General features: G+C 37.5%; 1 protein-coding gene and 1 long non-coding RNA gene across 2 annotated transcripts in view; one reads left to right on the plus strand and one right to left on the minus strand.

Moving 5' to 3' along the window:
- UCHL3 (ubiquitin C-terminal hydrolase L3) overlaps window positions 1–21,460 on the minus strand; it is a 49,505-nt gene that overhangs the window by 10,113 nt on the left and 17,932 nt on the right. The window contains exons 2-5 of the mRNA XM_031607973.2: window positions 20,962–21,090; window positions 18,842–18,998; window positions 18,399–18,484; window positions 17,462–17,509 (exon numbers count right to left, since the gene is read on the minus strand). Of these exons, the coding sequence (XP_031463833.1) occupies window positions 17,462–17,509; window positions 18,399–18,484; window positions 18,842–18,998; window positions 20,962–21,036 (366 nt within the window). The 5' untranslated portion in view covers window positions 21,037–21,090. The remainder of the gene's footprint in view (window positions 1–17,461; window positions 17,510–18,398; window positions 18,485–18,841; window positions 18,999–20,961; window positions 21,091–21,460) is intronic.
- On the plus strand, window positions 1,826–17,451 carry LOC149920172 (uncharacterized). The gene is made up of 3 exons (XR_016461482.1): window positions 1,826–2,967; window positions 9,723–9,847; window positions 14,100–17,451. It is a non-coding gene; the product is annotated as an uncharacterized LOC149920172 (long non-coding RNA).

A 21,460-nucleotide genomic window follows, 5' to 3' on the forward strand; every position in this document is an offset into this window, starting at 1 on the left:
TTCAATACTTTTTTTTCTATTATATGTTCTACAGATATCCAGAGACCTTATCTAAAACATTAAAGGAAAATTACAGCTATGGAAGGTGGTTTTATTTAAAAAAACAGAAAGACAGTCTCCTACCATTGACTTCCACTCTTAATTTTGAAACAATTATTTTCTGTCAGTGTTTAGGAGTAGAAATGTACTTTAAAATACTTTAAAAGCAGTATCCAGGATGTCCCCACCACCCCTTAAATTTAAGTCAATTTTTAATAAAAGCAATTCAATCATTTTCTTATAAGCTCTAGTAATGCCCAAAATGCTGCCTGCTTTTTGCTAATTATGCTGATTTATATAGGGTTCATACCTTTCCAAATATATGTTATACAGAAGTGTAAAGACAAGAAGAACCTTTTAGTTACCAACACATATCACACTGTATGTTATAGTCAGTGATAAATTTTTGTATGTAGGACTTAGAATTTTAATCTGCCAAATTGGAAAGTCAAGGATCTAAGTGCAGTAAATGAGTATTATTTTAATGCTATCTTAGTGGCTTCTGTTTTGGCAGATATAGTTCTTCTGAAGGGCATCTATTTTTTGAATGAAATTACAGTTTGCAAATTATCAGAACAAATGCTTATTGCTAATGGATGAGGAGTTGCTTTCAGAAATCTCATGAAGTAAATAAGATTACAGTAGTCAACAGTGTTTCCAGCATAATCACAATATGCTGTAACTTTCATCTTTGGTTACATCATGGCTAATTTAGCATTGAAATGAACTGTAGCCACAGCACAGTATAGAAATACTGTCTATTTTGTGCATACAATTTTTTTCTACATTTTGAAGATACATTTGTGCCCTGTAAGTGAAAAAGAAAAAACAGCAACAGGGTAACAGAAAAAAAAGGGGAAAAGAAAAAATGCTTTAGCACATTCGATGACAAGTTTTTATTTATTAGAGTATCTTCACCTTCAACTAGAAGGTCTGCCTAGAAAGAAATTGGATAAAGAAACGGATGTCAAGTGAGAAAGTACGCGAGCCCCTTGGAATTACAAGACACTCTTCATCATATTGAAACACCCAAAGACCATTAAGTAAGACTTAGAATAAAAGAAAAGGAGACTAGTTTTAGAATATGAGAACATAAGGCAGATCTCAAACACAGAAGAAATAATGTTATTCAACAAGAAATGAGAAGCCCCTTGCTTTAGCAAATCCAAATGAAAGACCATGAAGATGAGATAAAAAGAAGCTGGATTTGGAGCCTGTGGACAACAACAACAAAAAAGGAAAGCCACTTCATGAAGGGCAAGCTTCATCTACGCTTTGAAAATGATTTGGCACATGTCCTGAATCAAAGATACTTGAACAGCAAAACATGGAGTGATGTACTCTTGCTGTCCAACATGGGGGAAAGAAAAAAAATAAGGAAGAACAAAATCCTAAGAATGGCTGAGAAAGGATCCCAACAAAAATTATAATATGATGCCTTGAAGACTGAAGTATCCGGCAGAATGCCATTTGTGTCAGAGTAAGAAAAGACTGAAGATGGACTACACTTACAACAGAATGAAGCCCAACAGATGGAAGGCGTATCAAGGGCCGCCAACGACGAAGACGGATTGACGGACTGGTAGCTTTTGCAGGACCTACATGATTACGTTTAGCCCAGGAGAGGGATGCAGACTGACACAATTGCGAAGCCTTCGTTCTGCTGTGGCTAACCTGAGGCTGCGATGAGGATGGTGGTGAAGGCAGCGAGGACGATGACGACTACATAAACATTAGAAAAGAACATACTTAGCTCACTTAAACTTGAAGTAACACAGCTAAAAAGGCAACCACAAAGATGTCCACTATTTATTGTACTGTCCTTTAACTTTAAACAGATAACAATCAAGGCTATGTTGTATTTGAATGAGATGACAAAAAGAACATTGAAACTAAGCAAGGACTTGGTTTAAATCTGAGGTTTATCACCTAATAAGATAGAGGTTATTCACACCCAGTGAACTTTGTAGTAAGAACTTAAGTTAACTGACTCATTCTAAAGACAGACTGTTGGAAAGCAAGGAGAGAGGAGATCAAAGTAACTTATCATGGAAGAGATAGCTGAGAGCAGCAAGAGTTATCAATCTTTTCTACAGTTACAAAAAAACGTAACAACTATTTGGTAATTCGGGAAAGCTACACTGTGCTCCTCAGAGATTTAAAACAAATTGTTTAACTCGTGTGGATAGAGCCCAGAATTTCTTTACTGTTCCATGTCTTACATAAAAGGAAAGCAAAGAAAAAGGGAATCTTACCGTGGTGAGGTATGCAACTTCCTAAGTTTTTCACCTATTCTTCTAAAATAGCAGGCCAGTGGCAGTATTGCCATTAACACTCTGGATCCCTTTAGTATCCGTGGAAGCAGTAGGACTATGTTAAACCATTCAAATTGTTACTATTAGAAGAAAGACCACAGAAGTGTTAAAAAATGACTCTCAGCTGCAACTGACAAAGTTACAGAAATTATATTAAGATCAGAAAGGACCATTGTGATGATTTAGTTTTGATCTTCTGTCCCACACAGGCCACAGGACCAATAAAGTTTTGTTTGGATTAGAACACATTCACCAAAGAAATATTCATACATTCAAACTTAACAATTTATTGACTACGAAAATAAATCTGAGAAAGTCAAAATTTCAAACAATCAGGTTGACACAGGCTGACTACAGAAACAGTAATGGTTTCATATGATTTAGTAAATACGTTAGCATTAAATGATAAAGGCTTCTTTTCTACTCCTGCTCAATGATGACATGAACACGGAACAGTGGATTACACTAGTCCTTCTGACTGTGACGTCAAATCAGGGGCTCACATCCAGCTGATGATAAACCTTTAGCTTATCACTCATTACTTCATCCTCTCTGCTCATAAAAAAAATCCTCTGTCATCTTCAGTATGCTGCAGAGATTAGATTCAAAGCAGGTAAGACAGCACTGAGCAAGGGATCTGGAGGCCAACAAACAAGCTCTTTTTAAGGCTTTTTTTTGAAGCCAGCAACAGTGCCGCACTTGTACTGGGGGGCTAGCAGCTTGTGGGCTGCTAAGCAAGCAGAGGTGAAGCTGGCATATTAGCAGCACAGCTTAAATACCCTACGAATGTGTCATCACCTGCCCTTGGCACCTGGTGATAAGCTTTAAATAATCTCAGAGAGCACAGCAAGTGAGTAACTATTGATACTACCCATTGAGAATGGGTCGGTGAGTGAGCATAGCCTGCACTGTCCATACAGTGCTGCAGCTGTGGGTGTGGGAAGTAGGTCAAGTGGTGAGGAATCTTAAGTGTTGTCCCTCCTTACTCAGGAGACCAGCTCTCCTCTTGGCAGTCTCTGAGACTGCAGGCCTAAACATGGTTTCCACCAGACAGTGGGCTTATTCCAAGAAAAAAGTGGCAACCCAGATGGAGAACCTGCCCAGAAATGTGGCTGTTCAGATCTCCACCTGCAAGGAATGCCTGAGCCTGCTGCTGCCCGGGGAGGACAGCAGGGATTCCACCTGTGTGAGGTGTGAGCAGGTGGATGAGCTGCTCAGCCTGATGGTAGAGCTCAAGGAGGAGGTGAGGGAATGTGAGTGGGAGATCAACTGGTGGAGTGACTCGCTGGCATGCCAGAGGGAAGGGTATGAGGGAGAAAAGTGGTTGACCTCCTGCCCTGTCACAGTCGGGCAGACCTGACAGATGAGGAGGATTGGAAGAGTCCCAACTTGGCGTCACGGGAGCTCCCCCTGTCTGCTTCCCCAGCTTGAAGAAACTGCATGATCACCAGTGCTCGTTCTCATGGGAGACTTCAACTTCCTTGATATACGCTGGAAATATAATACAGTGCAGAGAAAGCAGACCAAGAGTTTTCTAGAGGGCATGGAAGATAGCTTCCTTATGCAGCTGGTACGAGAGCCTAACAGGGATGGTGTCCTAGACCTGCTCTTCACTAACACTCAAGGACTGGTGGGAGATGTGAAGGTTGGGGACTGTCTTGGGCAGAGCGACCATGGAATTGTAGAATTCTCTACCCTGAGATGTCAGAAGGGTGACTGGCAAAACCGTTAGCTTGAACTTCCAGAGGGCAGACGTTGACCTGTTCAGGGTGCTTGTAACACGGGTCCTTTGGGAGTCACTCCTGAAGAGTAAAGGGGTCCAGGAAGCCTGGATGCTCCTCAAGACGGAAATCTTAAAGGCACAAGAATAGGCTGTCCCTAAATGCCATATAGCAAGTCGTAGGGGAAGAAGACCAGTGTGGATGAAATATGAACTACTGTTGCGACTCCGGAAGAAAAAAAGAGTCCTATGGCCTCTGGGAGAAGGGACAGGCTACTTGGGGAGATTACAAGGAGGCTGCTAAGGTATGCAGGATGGAATAGGAAGGCAAAAGCCCAACTTGAACTCAGATTGGCCACTGCAGTAAAAAAATAAATAAATAAATGCTTTTACAGATAAACCAAAAGTAAGAGAAGAACCCAGGAGAATTTCCACCCTTCACCTGATGCAGGTGACCACTGAGGATAAGGAGAAGGCTGAGGTCCTCAACACCTTCTATGCATCTGCCTTTAATAGGCAGATAAGTAATCCTCAGGGTACTTTATGCCCTGATCTGGAAGTCTGGAATGCTATGCAGAATACACCCCCCAGTGATTCAGGTAGAGACAGAGATATCCTCCTCCATCTGGACTGTCGCAAGATCATGGGACCAGACAGGCTACAACCTCAGGTGCTGAGGGAACTGGCAGGGGTGATTAGCAAGCTGCTCTCTGCCATCTACCCATGCTCCTGGTTGTCTGGAGAGGTCCCAGAGGATTGGAGGCTTGCTGATGTGACTCCCATCTACAAGAAGGGCCATGAGGAGGATCCAGGGAACTACAGGCCTGTCAGCCTGACCTCGGTACCAGGGAAAGTTATGGAGCAAATCATCTAGGGTGAGATCACACGGCACGTGCATGGTGTACAGGGGATCAGGCCCAGCCAGCACAGGTTCATGAAAGGCAGGTCGTGTTTGACCAACCTCATCTCCTTCTACGACTCGGTGACCAGACTGGTAAGACAAGGGAAAGGCTGTTGATGTAGTCTACCTAGACTTCAGCAAAGCCTTTGACATGGTCACTCACAGTATTCTTCTGGGGAGAATACTGGCTGCCCGTGGCCTGGACAGGTATACCCTTCTTTGGGTAAGGAACTGGATAGAGGGCCGTGCCCAATGGGTAGTGGTTAATAGAGTCAAGTCCAGCTGGTGACCCATTACAAGTGGTGTCCTCCAGGGGTCGGTACTGGGGCCCATCTTGTTTAATATCTTGATTGATGACCTAGATGAGGGGACTGAGTGTACCCTCAGTAAGTTTGTAGATGACACCAAGCTGGGAGTTAGTGTCAATCTGTCTGAGGGTAGGGAGGCTCTTCAGAGGGATCTAGATAAGCTGCATCGCTGCGCTGAGCTGAATGGGATGAAGTTCAACAAGGCCAAGTATTGGGTCCTGCACTTTAGCCACAACAACCCCATGCAGCACTACAGGCGTGGGGCTGAGTGGCTGAACGAGTGTGAAGAGGAAAGGGACCTGGGGTGTTGGTTGATGCTCAGCTGAACATGAGCTGACAGTGTGCCCAGGTGGCCAAGAGGGCCAATGGCATCCTGGCCTGCATTAGAAATACTGTGGCCAGCAGGAGCAGGAAGGTCATCATCCCTCTGTACTCACCATGGTGAGGCCACACCTTGAGTACTGTGTTCAGTTTGGGATCCCTCACTACAAGAAAGACATTGAGGAACGTGTCCAGAGAAGGTCAACAAAACTGGTGAGGGGCCTGGAGCACAAATCTTGTGAGGAGCAGTTGAGGGAGCTGGGATTTTTCAGTCTGGAGAAAAGGAGGCTCAGAGGAGACCTCACTGCACTCTACAACTTCCTGAAGGGAGGTTGTAATGAGGAGGGGATTGGTCTCTTCTCCCAGGCAACAAACTAGACCCAAGGAAATGGCCACAAGTTATACAAGAGGAGATTTAGATTAGACATAAAGAGAAACTTTTTCTCTCAGAGAGCAGTTAGGCACTGGAATGGCCTGCCCAGAGAGGTGGTGGAGTCACTGTCCCTGGCAGTGTTCAAGAGGCGTCTGGATGAAGTGATTTAAAATGAGACCTTTTATATTTAGGTAACATAACAGGTGGCTTTAGAACAATTCAAGGGCAGCTTGCCTAAGAAAATTTCAATAGAGGACTGTTAAGACCTGTAAACCACAGCTCCAAGATGACCCCCCAGTTGACAGACTCCCAACTTTCAGAGGGTCCCATAAGATTAAAACACACAGCAGGACAGAAATTTAAAGAGTTAGTGCTAACCAGAAGTTCATGATAAAAGACAACATGCACCAGATTATGTTTTACTATTTGGTAAGCTTCTGCTATCAAAATAGACAAGGTTGCCAGTCTTCAAGGAAACTGCGGTATAACAACTGCTTACTTGGAAGCAGTGAAAGAAATAGAACTGTTGAGAGAAGGAATTTACACTGGCTTTGATGCATTCCACTGATGCTGATTATTTTTTCTATGAAAAAAAATTTAGTACTCTTATTTTAATTGCTTAGAAACTATTAGTAACAGTTTGAGCTCCATCAATCTTTATATTTAATAGCCGAGAGATGACCAAAACTATGAAATACGTTTTTATGAAGTTTTTGATCTTGTCAACAAATTTACCGTAACTCCACACGCCTACCCTTCTTAATGATAATGCTTAATTTTTCTTTTGTAGTTAATAATGTTAAAATAATAAGAACATATTAAAAACACCCCTTGCCTAAACAGACCCCAAAAAAGTTGAGGTACTTAAAAAAACAGTACATATATTATTTAAATTGCATAAAATATAATTCACATTATAATATAAGACAACTATTACCAATGGCTTTTCATCTCCAGGTGAGTATTCTTCCTCATTTTAACATTTCATTCATGGAAACTTTTTAACTTTTAATTACTGTACTGGTTAATACCCTGGTGAGATCAATCAGACAAAAAGAAACACTCGCTCCAGAAAATGTACTTCTGCATTGCAAGACTGAAATTTCAACAGACAGCAAATAGGAATTCTGCCAAAGCAAAGTTAATACTGGATTCTATCTAATTAACAAGGCTATAATAGCCGTAAAATTTTATTCACTGCTTTAATAATAAGCATAAATTAAGCTTTTGTCAGCTGAAGTTATTTGCAACTCAATATTAAAAATACATATATTACAACAGAACTACATGACAGTATTAGTATGAAATTAATGCTAAATATACATCATCAAATAAAGGACACAAAGCAGTATATGTCACATCTTATTTAAAATGTGGAATACAAATCAGAACCTTGAACATTCTATTCAGACAAGACTCATCAACAGCTAGCAAACTGCAGAGAAAAGAAACTAACTTCACAGAAGGATGCTTTAGTGCTGAAAATTATAACATTTCAGATATTTGAAGTGGTAAAAGAAAAAGCCTGAAATAGAATTCAGTGTTATTGTCACATAAACCAGTAAACACATTAATAGTCCATAATACAAAAATACATTGCTAAGAAATTAGAAGTCCAAAAAGAAGGTTTAGGAAATCAATTTCTGCCCTACTCCATAACTTATTTCTTTGTATAGCTGCTAATAAAGATTAGAGCCATTTAAATCTAAGATCTCAAGGAAACACATGCTGTAAAGTTTCCACAGGTCCCAAAAACTGTGCAAGTTTAAAAGTGCACATGTTTAATAACGCTGAGTAGCTCCAGTCCCAGCTCATGCCCAAATCTATCAGACTTTAGAAAGACAACGTCTGTCTCCTCAGTCCAGACAAGCATCTCAGTTAATGTGCAATGCACTGAAGATCTGACAAGACAGAGAGGCGTTTGCCATTGCAATAATTTCTTTCCAAGTAGAAATATTTATTACTGATGAATTTCCTAATGGTTACAGAAATTTGTCCATTTATCATCTTGAAGTTCAGAGCACTCCTTTAGTGGAAAGCCTATGCACCTTCCTCTCTCAGCCACTAAAGAGGGATCCTTGTATGTCAACCGACAAACTATCCTAGGACCAGGGCTTTCTTCTTTCCTCCATTCTGAGGTACTACCACTGTGTGGATACAAATGCTAGTTGAGCTCAGACAGAGATCAAAGGAATCTGACTGCGTATCATTATCACTGGAAGCTTTGGAAATAGGAGGAGATAAAATACTGTTAGTCCTGGTCTTTGTTTCCAGAATTAGTCATACGCACAGCCCTGGGATCAGAGGCCCTGTCAAATGTTCTGCACATGCTCAGTTGAGTTGATCTATAAGCACACAACAATTCCGCCCAATAAACTGCTTGTAGCCACATTACACAGTACAGGCACAGTGGTAGAGCCTCGTAGTAGAGATGGAGGAATGTTGAGAAGACGCTAAAAAAATGCAACTTTTCCAGCCAAAAGGGCAACATAAGAGTTATCTTAGCCATAAGATTACATTCAGAAATGATATTTCATATATATCATTTTTCCACCACCTTCTGAGACCCTCTTTGCTTTTCTTAAGTAACTTGCTCATGATTGGATTAAATACAGTATATTAAAGAGTCTGTATTGCAATACAATGTGCAATGCATGTTCTTCTTCCTTAAAAGTCAATAATCTTAGTATTTTTCCATATCCAAATTAAATCCACACATTACACAGTCTGAAAAAATCCTCCTTCTCTTCCTTCCTTCACTTCTTTAACAGCTTTATTAAGCCTGTTTTTGTCGCACTCTAGAAGGATGTTAATTTCTTTCCAGCTTTTTTAAAAAGATGAATATCCAGAACACTGAAAATAAGCCTGCCAAAGGAAGTATTCCAGAGGTGGATGCTTGTATACCTCTGAGTGGAACATGAGCTCATCTGGTACAGCACACCAACAGAATTCACACAAGCAGGAGATATTATGAAACCTTCAAATGCAGGAAAGGCCTTATTTCCTAACTAAAACTTCCTTATATACAATGCAGTTCTGCACAACATGCAAACTGCTAGGAAATCATGGATCTATTATCAGCATTAATATGTATTGAAAGTGTGACTAGTTTTCAAACTGAATTGGACTATACCTGCCAGCTGAACAACTTCTGCACCAGTACATTTAATGAGTGTTTCTGCAACCAAGGAGAAAATCTTCACAGTATTCTTTATATCATTTCAATAAGGGATTAAGATGGACAGTATTCTGAGAGTATTACTTATCTAAACACACAGATAAAGACATAGCTTAAATACAAGCAAGAATGCTGAGATCAGAGCACCCAAAAAGCCTTTCCAAAATTAGTTATAATTCATCTGTCTCTCAAGTCCTATATTTAAGTTCTATGGCCTATGTTAGGCAAAAGTCAATCTAGATTATCACAATGGTGACTTCTGTGATCAAAAATTAGTAGATTTACAAAAAAATCCAAACTTTGGGGAGCTCTGTAAAATCCTGATTAACTACCTTTTTTAAACAGCTTTTACTCTGAAAGATATTCTTTCTTAAAATCAACTGAATAGCATTGTTGCACACCCAAGTATTTTCAGTGTCGTTCCTAGAGGAAATAGCTTGATGCAACATTAGTTGCCCGAATAATTTTAGCCTACCAACTAGCTCCAGCTGTATGAGTAAAGTGGTAACTGTCTTAAAGATAAGTTCATTCTGCTTTTTTTTTTCTTTTTTTTTTTTCCTGGATTAGTGATTGGATAAAGAAAACCAAATCAGTTTCTCTGCTGCCTGAGGAAAAAGCTTGAATGTGAAGTCAACCACCAGCTGTCATAAGGAGCCTGCAAGATGCCAGTGAGCAAGAATGCCAAGAACCTGGTACTTACTCTCTCTGATATATATAGTGCAGGAACAGCACCAGAATGTTATGGATTGGAGAGATGTGAGATGTAAAACTGTAGAAACATTTTGTTACTCTCACTTGTTTCTCATATACTTGCTATTTGAATTCACCAACTGATTTATGGGTGCGAATATCCTCTATAGTTTTACTTAATCCTAAGAAGCAGAGTTGCCCTGTACAAATTTCACAATTAAGCATAGGACTCAGAATAACAGTTCAGAGCAATACTGTATTAATAACTTATTAGTTATTTGCTCAGAACAGTAAGGAAACAGATTGATGCATGTCTCCAAGACTGACACACAAGTCATACAGGGTAATGCCATGAGTCAGAGACTAACCAAATATAATTTCCAAAACCTTTTCACACCACTCTAGTATGCTTATTTTTACACTTCTTGCTGCATAAGCTGAAAAAAAGAAAAAGCTATAGGCAGCATCACTGCCTTTACTGAAGGATTATGTCCTTGTTCTGTAATGCTAGCATAGACAAAAATCATCTTAGAAGCATTTGTATAATTGTTTTTATATTCTCCAGAAATGCAAGTGTTTCTTTACAAGAATGTATGGATTATTCAGAAAAAACACTGAGAAATACGGGCTATTTAAAAAAATAAAATCAGTCCCATATGTTCCTGGCAGAAATGAAAGGGAAGCTCCTTTATACTTATGCTCTATCAATAAATTCTATCCCACAGGGAGCCAGAGATCTTTGAAAGTTCAAGTTTTACAGCAGTTGAGAACAGAGTGCCTTGACTTTACTTAGGTCTTGCCAACATTAACGACTGTTAACTGTGATCAAAGTCTAACTTAGCGCATTCCAAGCAACATTATAGTTTTCAGGACACACTAAACAAGTTTACAGACTACAGTTGGCAGTTACGGTTCAAGTTAAGGAAGAAGTCAAGCTGGGGTAGCTTTTTAAGTAGCTGCCAATTTCAATTCATGTGAAAAACATTCTTGATCATACTTATGAATACTGGTGGGCACAACTATTTCAGTTTTTGGTGAACATCTGAGACCAGTTCTTAACTCTGGCAGTCAGACACCAATTTTGTTTTTCAAAAGTTAAGGGTTTTTTTTCATAGCAGTCCAATGAGGTGAAAGAACGCTGCTTTCATCTGAGCTGGCAGCTCAAGTGCACCACCTCAGTCTTCTCATTTCAGAGCCTCATGCAGCCAGGCGTACAGTTCCAGTAGCCAGAGCTGTAAGCTGGTAAATACGCGTACACAGTGTACGACAAAGAACAAACAGGAGATGTTACAGAATCAAAGGCAGTGAGTTCTCTGCTCCTAGAGACAGCTGATATATTTTATATTTCAGTTCTGTTTTCTTCTCTCTTACATAATAATTAGTAACTGAAACACTATACATAAAACTTCATTTACTTGGACAGCCTCAATATCCTCTAAGGAAAAAGAAAAAAAAAAAAAAAAAAAGCAACAGTAATCCTAGAGGCTCCTAATTTTTTCCTAAGAATTTAGACCAATGAAATCAGAAGCTCTTAATATTCGCCAACCAGTATCAAATACATAGGCATTTCAAGTGGCCTTTAAACAAATCAACTTGCATTCATTTGTTTGCTTGAAACATTATTCCGGGCTATGCTGGAATAACATTTAAAGAAGTAAACTTTCTAAATACTACAAATCATGTGCTGCTAAGCACTAATGCACTGACCATGGTAAAAACTTCCCTGTCCAAAAAACATTTAGTCTTAAACGTGGGAAGTGTTTCTACATGCCACAAATACCAGAAGACATACAAAAAAGTTTGCTCTATCATTTGAATTTTAAAACAAGAAGTGATAAGGGAAGCCATGTGTAAGCATTCAGCAATACCTTGATTTTGCACAAACAGGTCATCAATTATGTAACACTACAACTATTTGAGTATTTGCTGCCTATGTCAGCAAAAGCTGATGCAAGTCTAGTTTGTTAAGCCCCATGAGTTTGCTTCTAGCCCTTCTCTGATGCCATTAGCTCCTACAAGACCACAGAATAAGCTGTTTCATGAAGCTGATGGAAGCCAGTTAGTTGCATTTTGTTTTTGTTTTCTGAAGGTAACCTGATAATCCAGAACAATTTCAAACTGCCACAGACACACAGCTGGCCAAAACTTCATATACTATTACCTACATGGGATTTGAACAGGACTTAAGCATGTCAAAGCATTCAGAAAAGCAGAAGTTAAATACAGACCACTCTCCAAATTTTATTCATTGGCCAAAGGCCAATTAGACTTTTAAAAAATATTTCATATGCTATAGCTTGCCTTTTTCTGCACTTACAGAACCGAACTGCAGTTGATTGCGAAGTAGTTGATATGGATGTCAGTAATACATGAATAGAACTTTTTGTTCTTTTACCCACATAATTACAGCCATATATTAAAAAGGTAATTTATTTCAAGTATCACTACAGATAATATTTTCTAGCTAGAACACCTTCTCTAGAGTTATCACAGCAAATGATCCGGATCTGTGTATATTGTTTCTTTTCCCCTTAGATTATGCTATAACTTCTTCATTAATCATCACTGTCGATTAGATGGTTCACATGGATTCTCTAGCATCCACGGATTGCATTCTTTTTATTGTTTTTGAATAATTGTTATAAGAGGGTATCAGAAATGTTAAGATTTTTGGTAGCCCAAGGTTTCAGCAGTTTCTGTGATGATCCTTTTCAATCCAGGCCATTCTAGGACTGTATAATCTCTTCCATCATCTTCAGACATTTGAGGCATTATAAACAGAAGGATGTGCCCAACCAAAAAAATTAGGAAAAAACAAAAACTACACATTAACTACTTGAGTAGTTAGCAATTATGCTGGTGTCATCAACAGCCGCTTTTCAGGAGTGAGAGAAGCAAAGGGTTTATAAAAAATAGCAAACTGGCAAATAATGGATTTTTGTTCCCTTTTGTTCCCAAGAGCATGACTGTCATCTCTGGCAAAAGAATCAACAAAAGAAACAGATTAAAAAAAAAAAAAAAGTCCACAACTTCTGCTCAAAGCTGAAGCTGGAAACCTCAGTCATAAGACACTGGATCTGTCCAGCTTTATCGAAAGCATATAGACCCTTTTCAGGCACCTTCAGATATGAAATAACAGACAGAAGGAGTAAGTTCCAGCAGCATAAATGTCAAGAGAAGGAATGTTACAACAGTCTTAAATTAATTGCCCTCCTTCAGATCGGCAGTGGAACACATGACAAGAATCAAATCACCCTTAAAATCCCTAGAATCAACACCATGTTTCTCCAGCAGAATTATTCACAGGTTCTCCTGTTTGCTACTCTCAAATCATTTTAAACAACCCTATCTTATTTAAACAGACAAGTATCTGTATCATTGTTTTAGCTATTTATTTTAGTGTAGTAAAGAAGTAAAATCATGGAGCCAAAAAATCCAGCAGCGTTAGCACAGAAGTTGAATCAAATCTGGTCCAAATGTAGCCTAAGAGAGAAATCCAAATCCATAATCCTTTTACATTGCAAGCCATTAACTAATTACTGAAATGAAAACTGCTCAACTGTTCTTAAAGATGTCATCTCTTTGAAAGAATAACAAGAAAAAAATATCAGTTTGTTTTAACAAGAAAAAAACAAAAGCCAAGTAAAATTCTTTAAAACTCACTCACAACTATTTCTAACACAGTCTCTAGTTAGCCACAAGAGCCTTGAATGTATTACCAAAAATTACACAAAATGGCTAGGAACACAGGCTTGTTGTTGCCCTTTTTGTTGCTTTTTAAACTAGGCAAATGAATCTCAGCTATGAATGTTGGAAGGCCTATCAATGAATCCATCAAGACAGAATACTACATACTCCATACTCTATAGCTGTTAATTTCAATCAATTTGCTTAGCAATTCATCATAATACTTCATCTAAATAGATCACACATTAATGATAAATGCCAGAAGTGAAAGGAGCACCTTTTCTCTTTCTTGCAGTAACCACTAATTGAACCCAGCAGTTCACTAATATCGAAATTACATAGTTATTACCCTGTCAAATAGCTATTTTTCTTTACCCTCTTTTTTTCCTCCTCATCTAGAACTTTTCTCTAAAACATAGAAGCTATAATCTAAGTCTGACGACCAGCTGCTCTAAACCAGAAATAAATCCTACTACCTGCAGACAAGAAAAAAAATGAACAAATGAAATATGCAGATACGGACAAGATAGCATTGGTTTACTCATATTATTCTTCTTTTATTTCTAGGTAGTCCTGCATTGTTTACAGGTTTGAAATACTCATGTACGTGGAACAGAAACAAGAGCAGAAAATCCAACAGCAAAGTGTAAAAATAAAGAAGTCACTGAGATTAAAAAAAAAAAAAAACAACCAAAAACACCTCGCTCCTTATTTAGCAAGATTCTCAGGAGAAATCAACAATTAGAGACTTCATTTAGCAGCATTAAAGGTAGAATCCTAAACACCTCAGAAATCAGAGCCCAGAAGAAATATCATCACAGGAGAACCCATCAGTATGCTACTTTTGTAACCTCCACATCTGAAGATCACAGAAAATTTCTGTTTCCTTTTTTTTTTTTTTCCCTCAACAAGATAATGACCAATTGTGTGACAGTGCATTCTGCAGGAGGGAGAGGAAGAATAGCACCTTGAAAGCAGTAGCAGTCTCTTACCCAAATCAGCAAATCTGACTGCCATACTTTACATTTTGGGAAGTGATTCCATTCACTGCTGAGTTTAAGCAATGTTTGCAGAAGAATTTGAGTTGACAGTAGTATGCAACACCTATCTGATGCAAAGAACTACTTGCAGAGCAGGTTGCTCTTAAGAACTACACAAACCAAGTTATTCATTAAGTTATTCATGTTGAAATAGTAAGCCAGCTCACTCTCTTAATTTTTAATTCTGTATGAGACCTGGAAAAGACTCTTTGTTTGCAATGACTATTAAGCCAACTACATAAGCTACTTTATTCAAAGGAAACATTTGTATGAAAAATGTCTTTGCTACTAAGTGGTGGTAAGTGTGAAACAAAACCCAAGATATTTAGGAAAGAAAACATTCCTTTCCAGTGCTCTGAAAGGAAGTTTACATTCCCAGGAAAACAATCCTAGTAATAACACATATGAAGGAGGAATGAGATTCTCTTCTTTCTTCATCTGAAAGTGAGAGAAACTTACCCTGCAGGACAAGTCAACATGCTTGTATGACATGCATACATTAACTTCATCATATAGAAGGGCATGCTGTTCATCAGTCCCTTCATCATTACATGAATCAGCAACAGTTAGTGTTCCACTGAAGGGAACAGACTATAAGATTAACTCATGCTTAACCCCACATTACGTTTGTCAGTATATTCACATTTCACATATTTTGCTTTGCTTAAGAGGAACCCTACTGTAAAGCAAAGTATTTTCTCCTGTGGAGATGAAAAGGGAGGCCTCACTGCCAACTCAACCACACTATGGTAGGACAGGATCTTCAGGCCATTAAATCCTTCAGTACAATAACTTGTTTATTTCTTCCTTCCTTGGTTAATGGATCAAAACTATTCAAAAAAGTAGTCCCAGGACACGTGTTCAAGCCATTGTACTATTTCAACCTCAGAAACAGAAGGACAGGAAAAAGCTATTTTGCCAGTCTAACGAATATTCACATTCAGTTACAAAGTCCACTACTTATTCAGTATTTTTGTTTAGATATGTTTGCTGAGACAATCTTGTAAACTTTTATTATGAAAAAAGTCAACATATTTTGTCACTATTCAAAAAGATGAAAACTTGCGTGACTTCAACCAGAAAACCAATTAATTTGAGGAAGGCTAAGAAATCAACTGTCCCTTATTAAGGGATTCTATTATTATTATTTAAAAGCTTCCTGAATCCTTATAAAGATACTCAGGAATTATATAGCCCTTCCATCCTCTTTTTCAATCATTCCATAGTTTCTGTAAGAGTACATAGACAAAGTATTCCCAGGATTAATGTCACAGTATCCCAGAGCAATTAAATAAGTTTTTTAGTTTCACAAGTGCCTAACTAAAATATTCAGTCTTTAGCAATGTGTAGAATCCATAATCCTCCACAATACCTCTCTTACTGAGATTGCCAAGAATACCTGGAAAAGGACTATATGAAAAGAGACCAGAATATTTCAAGTCTCACATTTAGAAGACGAAGAAAAATCTGAAGTTGTACAGACATCTTATTGAAAAGCAGAACCCTCCCTGACTGATGCAGAGGAAGTTCAGAAGAGTTTTTAAAAACTCAAAACAACTCATATGGTGGTATGGAAGATGAATGGTAAAGGAAGATGGATATCAGTATTAGAAATGATTAAAACAATTATCTTAAGTTTCATCCACTCTTCACTTTGAACGATTAAGTTTAGGTTTCCAGACAGTGGATGGGGGGGAAGCAGAAAGGTCTGCTTTGCTTTCTTCTGCAATGTGTAGAATACACACCACAAGCCATTAGATGAAAAAAAGCTTCACCCACTGTACTTCAAAAATAGAAAAAAGAAAGTAGATGAGCCACTGAAGTCATAGAAAAAGCAGTGCTATCAACAACCTTATCAATTTTTCTTCTGTGTAACAGATACTGAAATCTGAACTAAGAAGATGGAGAACCTTAGTATGAACAGAGACAGAAAATGCCGAATGATAAACCTGCATATACCTTCTCAGTAACTGACAGAGTTGTTCTGCTTTTGAGCCTGAAAACAAACCAACTGCCATGGGAACTTTAATAAACTTTTCCCTTTCTCTCATAAAATAATCAAAAACAAACAAACAAACAAAAAAAAAAACAAAAAACCAACAGAAAACACTACATACACTCCTTCACAAAACTTCACCAAGGTCAGTTTTTTACTCAGTATCAATCTTACAGCTCAGTGAAAATAAATGTGTTACATAGATCCTTCCAAACCTGATTTAATTTTTGAGGCTCTGTTCCCATATTTGATGAAGTACAGCAAAGTAAAACATGGAGCAATGGAGCATACACAGAGTTGACAAGTAAAATAGGAATGGGTTTAATCATACATAAAGGAGCATTGTGTAGTACTGATCAAGCAGCACAGTAAATCTCTTTATTCCAAGACATAGATCTTCATTTCTTTAGTGTTTTATTTTATGGCACTCAATCTTTTGGGATAAAAAGTTTATGAATGTTTCTATTAGTGAGAATTCATTTGAAGTAATATCTCTACACAAACAACAGGAGCTCTGTAGTATTTCTTTTACTGAATGAAAATATTTCAAACTCTTATGCAATGTTTGTTTCATTTGTATGGTCACTATGAATTGTATGTCTCAATATCCTAATCTCAACTTTGATTAAAGCACAATTTCTGGCTCTTTTACAGCGAAATAAACACTGAAGAGATCATCTGTGTTATTGTTACAAAGGCCTGTAAAGCTTCACGTGCATTTGTTTCCTCCACAACTCCATTTCATGCCCTAATTGTTGACTGACGCAATACTGCAAACTAAGCAATAATCTAATTTCTCAATAAATATTTAATATGATTGTTTTAAACTCTATTATATTCCATTCAAAGTAGCTATTAACAAATGTGTTAAACAAAGAAAACAAAATGAATACCTCAGTCTGACCTTCATGGGCACTGGATTCATGAGTGACACGAATTGCCTAAAATTGAAGTACATTTCAATCAGATTTTACATAAGGTACTTGCATTACTTTAAGAATCAACTTATACTCTTCTTTTTAATCAAATGCTATATCTGTAAGCTCTTTTATTCAGTGCTTACAATAGACAGGTAAAGAAATTAAATAACAAATATCTCCACTTCCAAGAAGAAACTTCATCAGACTCAATTCAACTCAAACACCTAACAGTTTGTAATTGCTCTTTAACACACAGAAAACAGTGCTTTTGTTAAGAATCAGTTCCTGGCTTAAGTAAACACAACACTCAGGTAGAAGCTATGATTGGACATCCTGCATCCAGCATTTCTGCAGAACACTTCATCAAATCTCTACCGAAGCCAATTAGTACTTCCCTCAGTCATATTTAACATCCTTATTTGCAAGAGTGTCACAATAAGGTTGAACTGAACTCAATCTTGCAAGTCCTTACGTTATTCCTTTTGACAGGTGATCATTACCATCACGAGCAACAGCACTGATTTGACCTTCTGTCAGTGGCTAGATCTCCCATCACATCTTCTGAATCAGCACTGATAATAATCCAGTTAACCACACTATTGGCTCACACATCTAATTGTCAGGAATTATGAGGGAAGAGAGATGATATTTCAGTTGAACTGGTTTCTTGTGTGCTACAGTTAAAGGCATAAATGGAAGGAGGAAGCAGGACTGTCCTTTCAGTCCACTCTGCTGGCAAGTAGATATACTTCAAACTACCAAAGCAGGTATTTTTGCAGTAACTATCTGATCACAAGCTCACACAAACTCTTACTGTTTAAGTGATTTACTAGATCAAGCCCCAAAGACAGTACTTGGTCATGCAAATAATTCTTAAATTGTTTAAAAAGAAAAAAAAAAGGATACCAACTTCGTAAGTTTCTAGATATTTGGCCCTCTCTTCAGGAGTCATAGATAAAGAATCTTCTAGGAACTTTTTCAGTGATGAATTGGTTTCTTAAATATAAAAAAAAACATACATTAATATATTTTGTATCATGCTTTAGCCCCTACATCATTCAAATCTTATAGATTGCTTGAATCCAGTAAAAGATTTAAAGATATAATTACACTTACAACATGAACGCCTACTGCAAGAGGAATTGCTACCTGCTGCAAATTGAAGTGTTTTGAGTGCTCCAGACTTGAGTTAGTGTGAAATACTGGTTTTATAATTATAGGCAGTAGCACTCTTTCAGCAGAGATGCGCAGAGAAAATAGTACACAACGTGTCAGTCCCTCCATGTCTTCCCCAGTAGTAAGGAAAAAAACAGCAATAGAACAAAAACAAGCAAGCAACCAAATAATACTTACCAAAGTTCATTTTCTCTCTGTTGTTGGCAATAGCATGAATTAGTCCAATTGTCCCACAAGCATTGTTGATAGTTTGCTTCATGAAATACACTGATGACTTGACATCTTGCCCCTTAGCTTTTATCCTCTCTTCTTCTTCTGTTCTGAAGGTTTCATACTAGAACGGAAATTTTAGAATTTTCACAAACAATATAGATACTGGCTATATTATCCAAAATGCAAAAATAATTTGCATAAGTAACAGCTGCCTCATAAAACCAAAACCCATCTTGCAACTCTTAATAGAACCAGCTTATGTAGACTTGCTCAAATGAAAAGCACAGCACCACATCTATATCAGAAAAAAAAAAAGTCACACTTAAATGATCACTTTGAAATACGTGTTATCTAATAGCATTTCAAGAATGTTCAAAGTATTTCCTTGATCTGAGCACCAGTCGTCATCTCTCTTTATACCAACACCAAGCTTTTAAGGATAGAGGTCTCAAAAGCATTATCAAGCAAACTGTAATACTTCAGATGTTTAACCAGTATGAAGCGTTCTTACAAGTTCTATCTTTTCATACTACACTTTTATCCAGGAATATTAAGATTCATATAATGCTCACAGCTTCAAAATGGCTCTTTATAAGCCATAATCATAAGGTAAATGTTTATTTTTCTGTAGTAATAAAGGCAATTTAGTTTAATTCAACAATCTCAAATACTACTGTAAAGCTTATCATTAAGAACTAGCAAAGAAAATCTCTAATGTTGTGCAATGGGTTTTTTTCCCTTCCAAGAGGCCACATCAAATAGAAAAGGATGATAAAAAAAAACAACAAACCCAATGTAAACATTATAGAAAATGCACCATTTCCCCCTTTTGCCTAGCTTAGATAATTTTCAGGCACAAAAAACTGAAGTAGATAGACTTTTTATGTAATTATGACAAATGTAAAGTTTGAATGTTGAACAGTGAGGAACGTATGAAAATTTTCTCAGTCAGTAACAAACAGACAAATTTTTCCAGCATAAAGATTGTACACTGCAGCTTATCTCAATGTTTTCTGAACATTCTAAATAATACCAAGTGCATTCAGAAAGCATTTTAAATTGAAATCACTTATTAACAAATTAATAAGGAAAGTCTTAATTAAGGAAAAAATGTCATGGAATGTATCATACAGATCAGATTAGAGAAGCAATACAGCTTCCAATCACTTCCTGTAAAAAAAAAATCATTGCTGGGAATACTAAAAATACAATTTTGAGCAAGGATTGACCCAGATCACCTCAAGAGTTTGCTTCCAGTATGGGCTATCCCTTGATACAGATTCACTGGAACAGGCTCAAAATGCCCAAGACTCACACTATTCCACTCTCTACAACCTACAGTGCAGACTAAGCAAGCCATTAATCTTTAAACTAGACAATAACCCTAAGATTATCTGTATGCTAACAAGGGTATCCAGCTCTAAAAGCAAACTGATATATACTGAGGGGAAAAGAATGAGTGGGAGTAAAAATATATATACTCTTCCATCTTAAAAATAGACCCCAACTGTCCAAGAAATAAAAGCCATATTGGTACTGATGACTGAATTGAAGATGATTGAAGTTTTATCAGTGGAGCAAAACAAAAACTCAAGAAATACTTGCAATTGATAATGTTCCACACTCCACCTCTTACTGTGCTCCTGCTATTCAGGCCTTCTGCTAAAAGTAGCAGAATCGTGCTATTTCAGAGTGCAGTTTAAAATTTTGAATTGTCTGCAAGAGAAAACTACTTAATGTTTCTCTTCTTCCCCAGTCCAATTAAAACATTTGAAGATAAACTGGTAATATACACATAAGGTTATCAAAAGAAAGTTATGAAATAAGCATTCTGTTGTTTGTTTCTAATCAAGAGATCTCTGAATAACTAACTCATTTTGATTCTGACACCAAGGCACAAGGTTCACATAGGTTCATATAATAGTTTAGGTTGGAAGGAACCTTAAAAATCTTCTAGTTCCAACCTCCCTGCCATGGCCAGGGCTATCCTCCACTAAATCAAGTTGCTCAAACCCTCATCCAACAGATCATTCCCATTTCACTTACAACAAAAGTCATCAGCTCATTACTAAATAAACATTTACCTTTTCTGTTATTGGAAAGAGAAGAAGCACTGCACATACAGGTCTTGGCACCATGCTAAGCAGTTCTGGTTCCATACCATAGACATCTACAAATTGCCAGTCAGGATGTATACCTAACTGCTTGAGAAACTGGAAAAGAAGATTCCAAGTAACATTAAGCAAGTAGTCAAACATACATAAGAAGCATAATTAAGCATCTGCAATGTGAAATACATCATCATACACTCTCCAAAGTCTTAAAAAAAAAATAAAAAATTGTGCTATATCAGACTAAACAGTGCTGACAAAGACACACAAAATCCCCATGTTTTACATGTCATATATAAAGCTTAAATAGCTTTATGAAATGGAAGAAGCAAGCACTATTTACTAAGGCATTAAAACCCATTCTGAAAGGTTGTTTTTGGTTTTTTTTTTGGTCACGTATAAAGTACTGAATATTCACTTTAACTGGAAATTACAGGTCAGAGCATATATGAAGAAACTCATGATGTTACTT

The sequence above is a fragment of the Phasianus colchicus genome, chromosome 1 (genome assembly GCF_987193195.1).
Source record: "Phasianus colchicus chromosome 1, bPhaCol1.hap1.1, whole genome shotgun sequence".
Taxonomy (NCBI): domain Eukaryota; kingdom Metazoa; phylum Chordata; class Aves; order Galliformes; family Phasianidae; genus Phasianus; species Phasianus colchicus.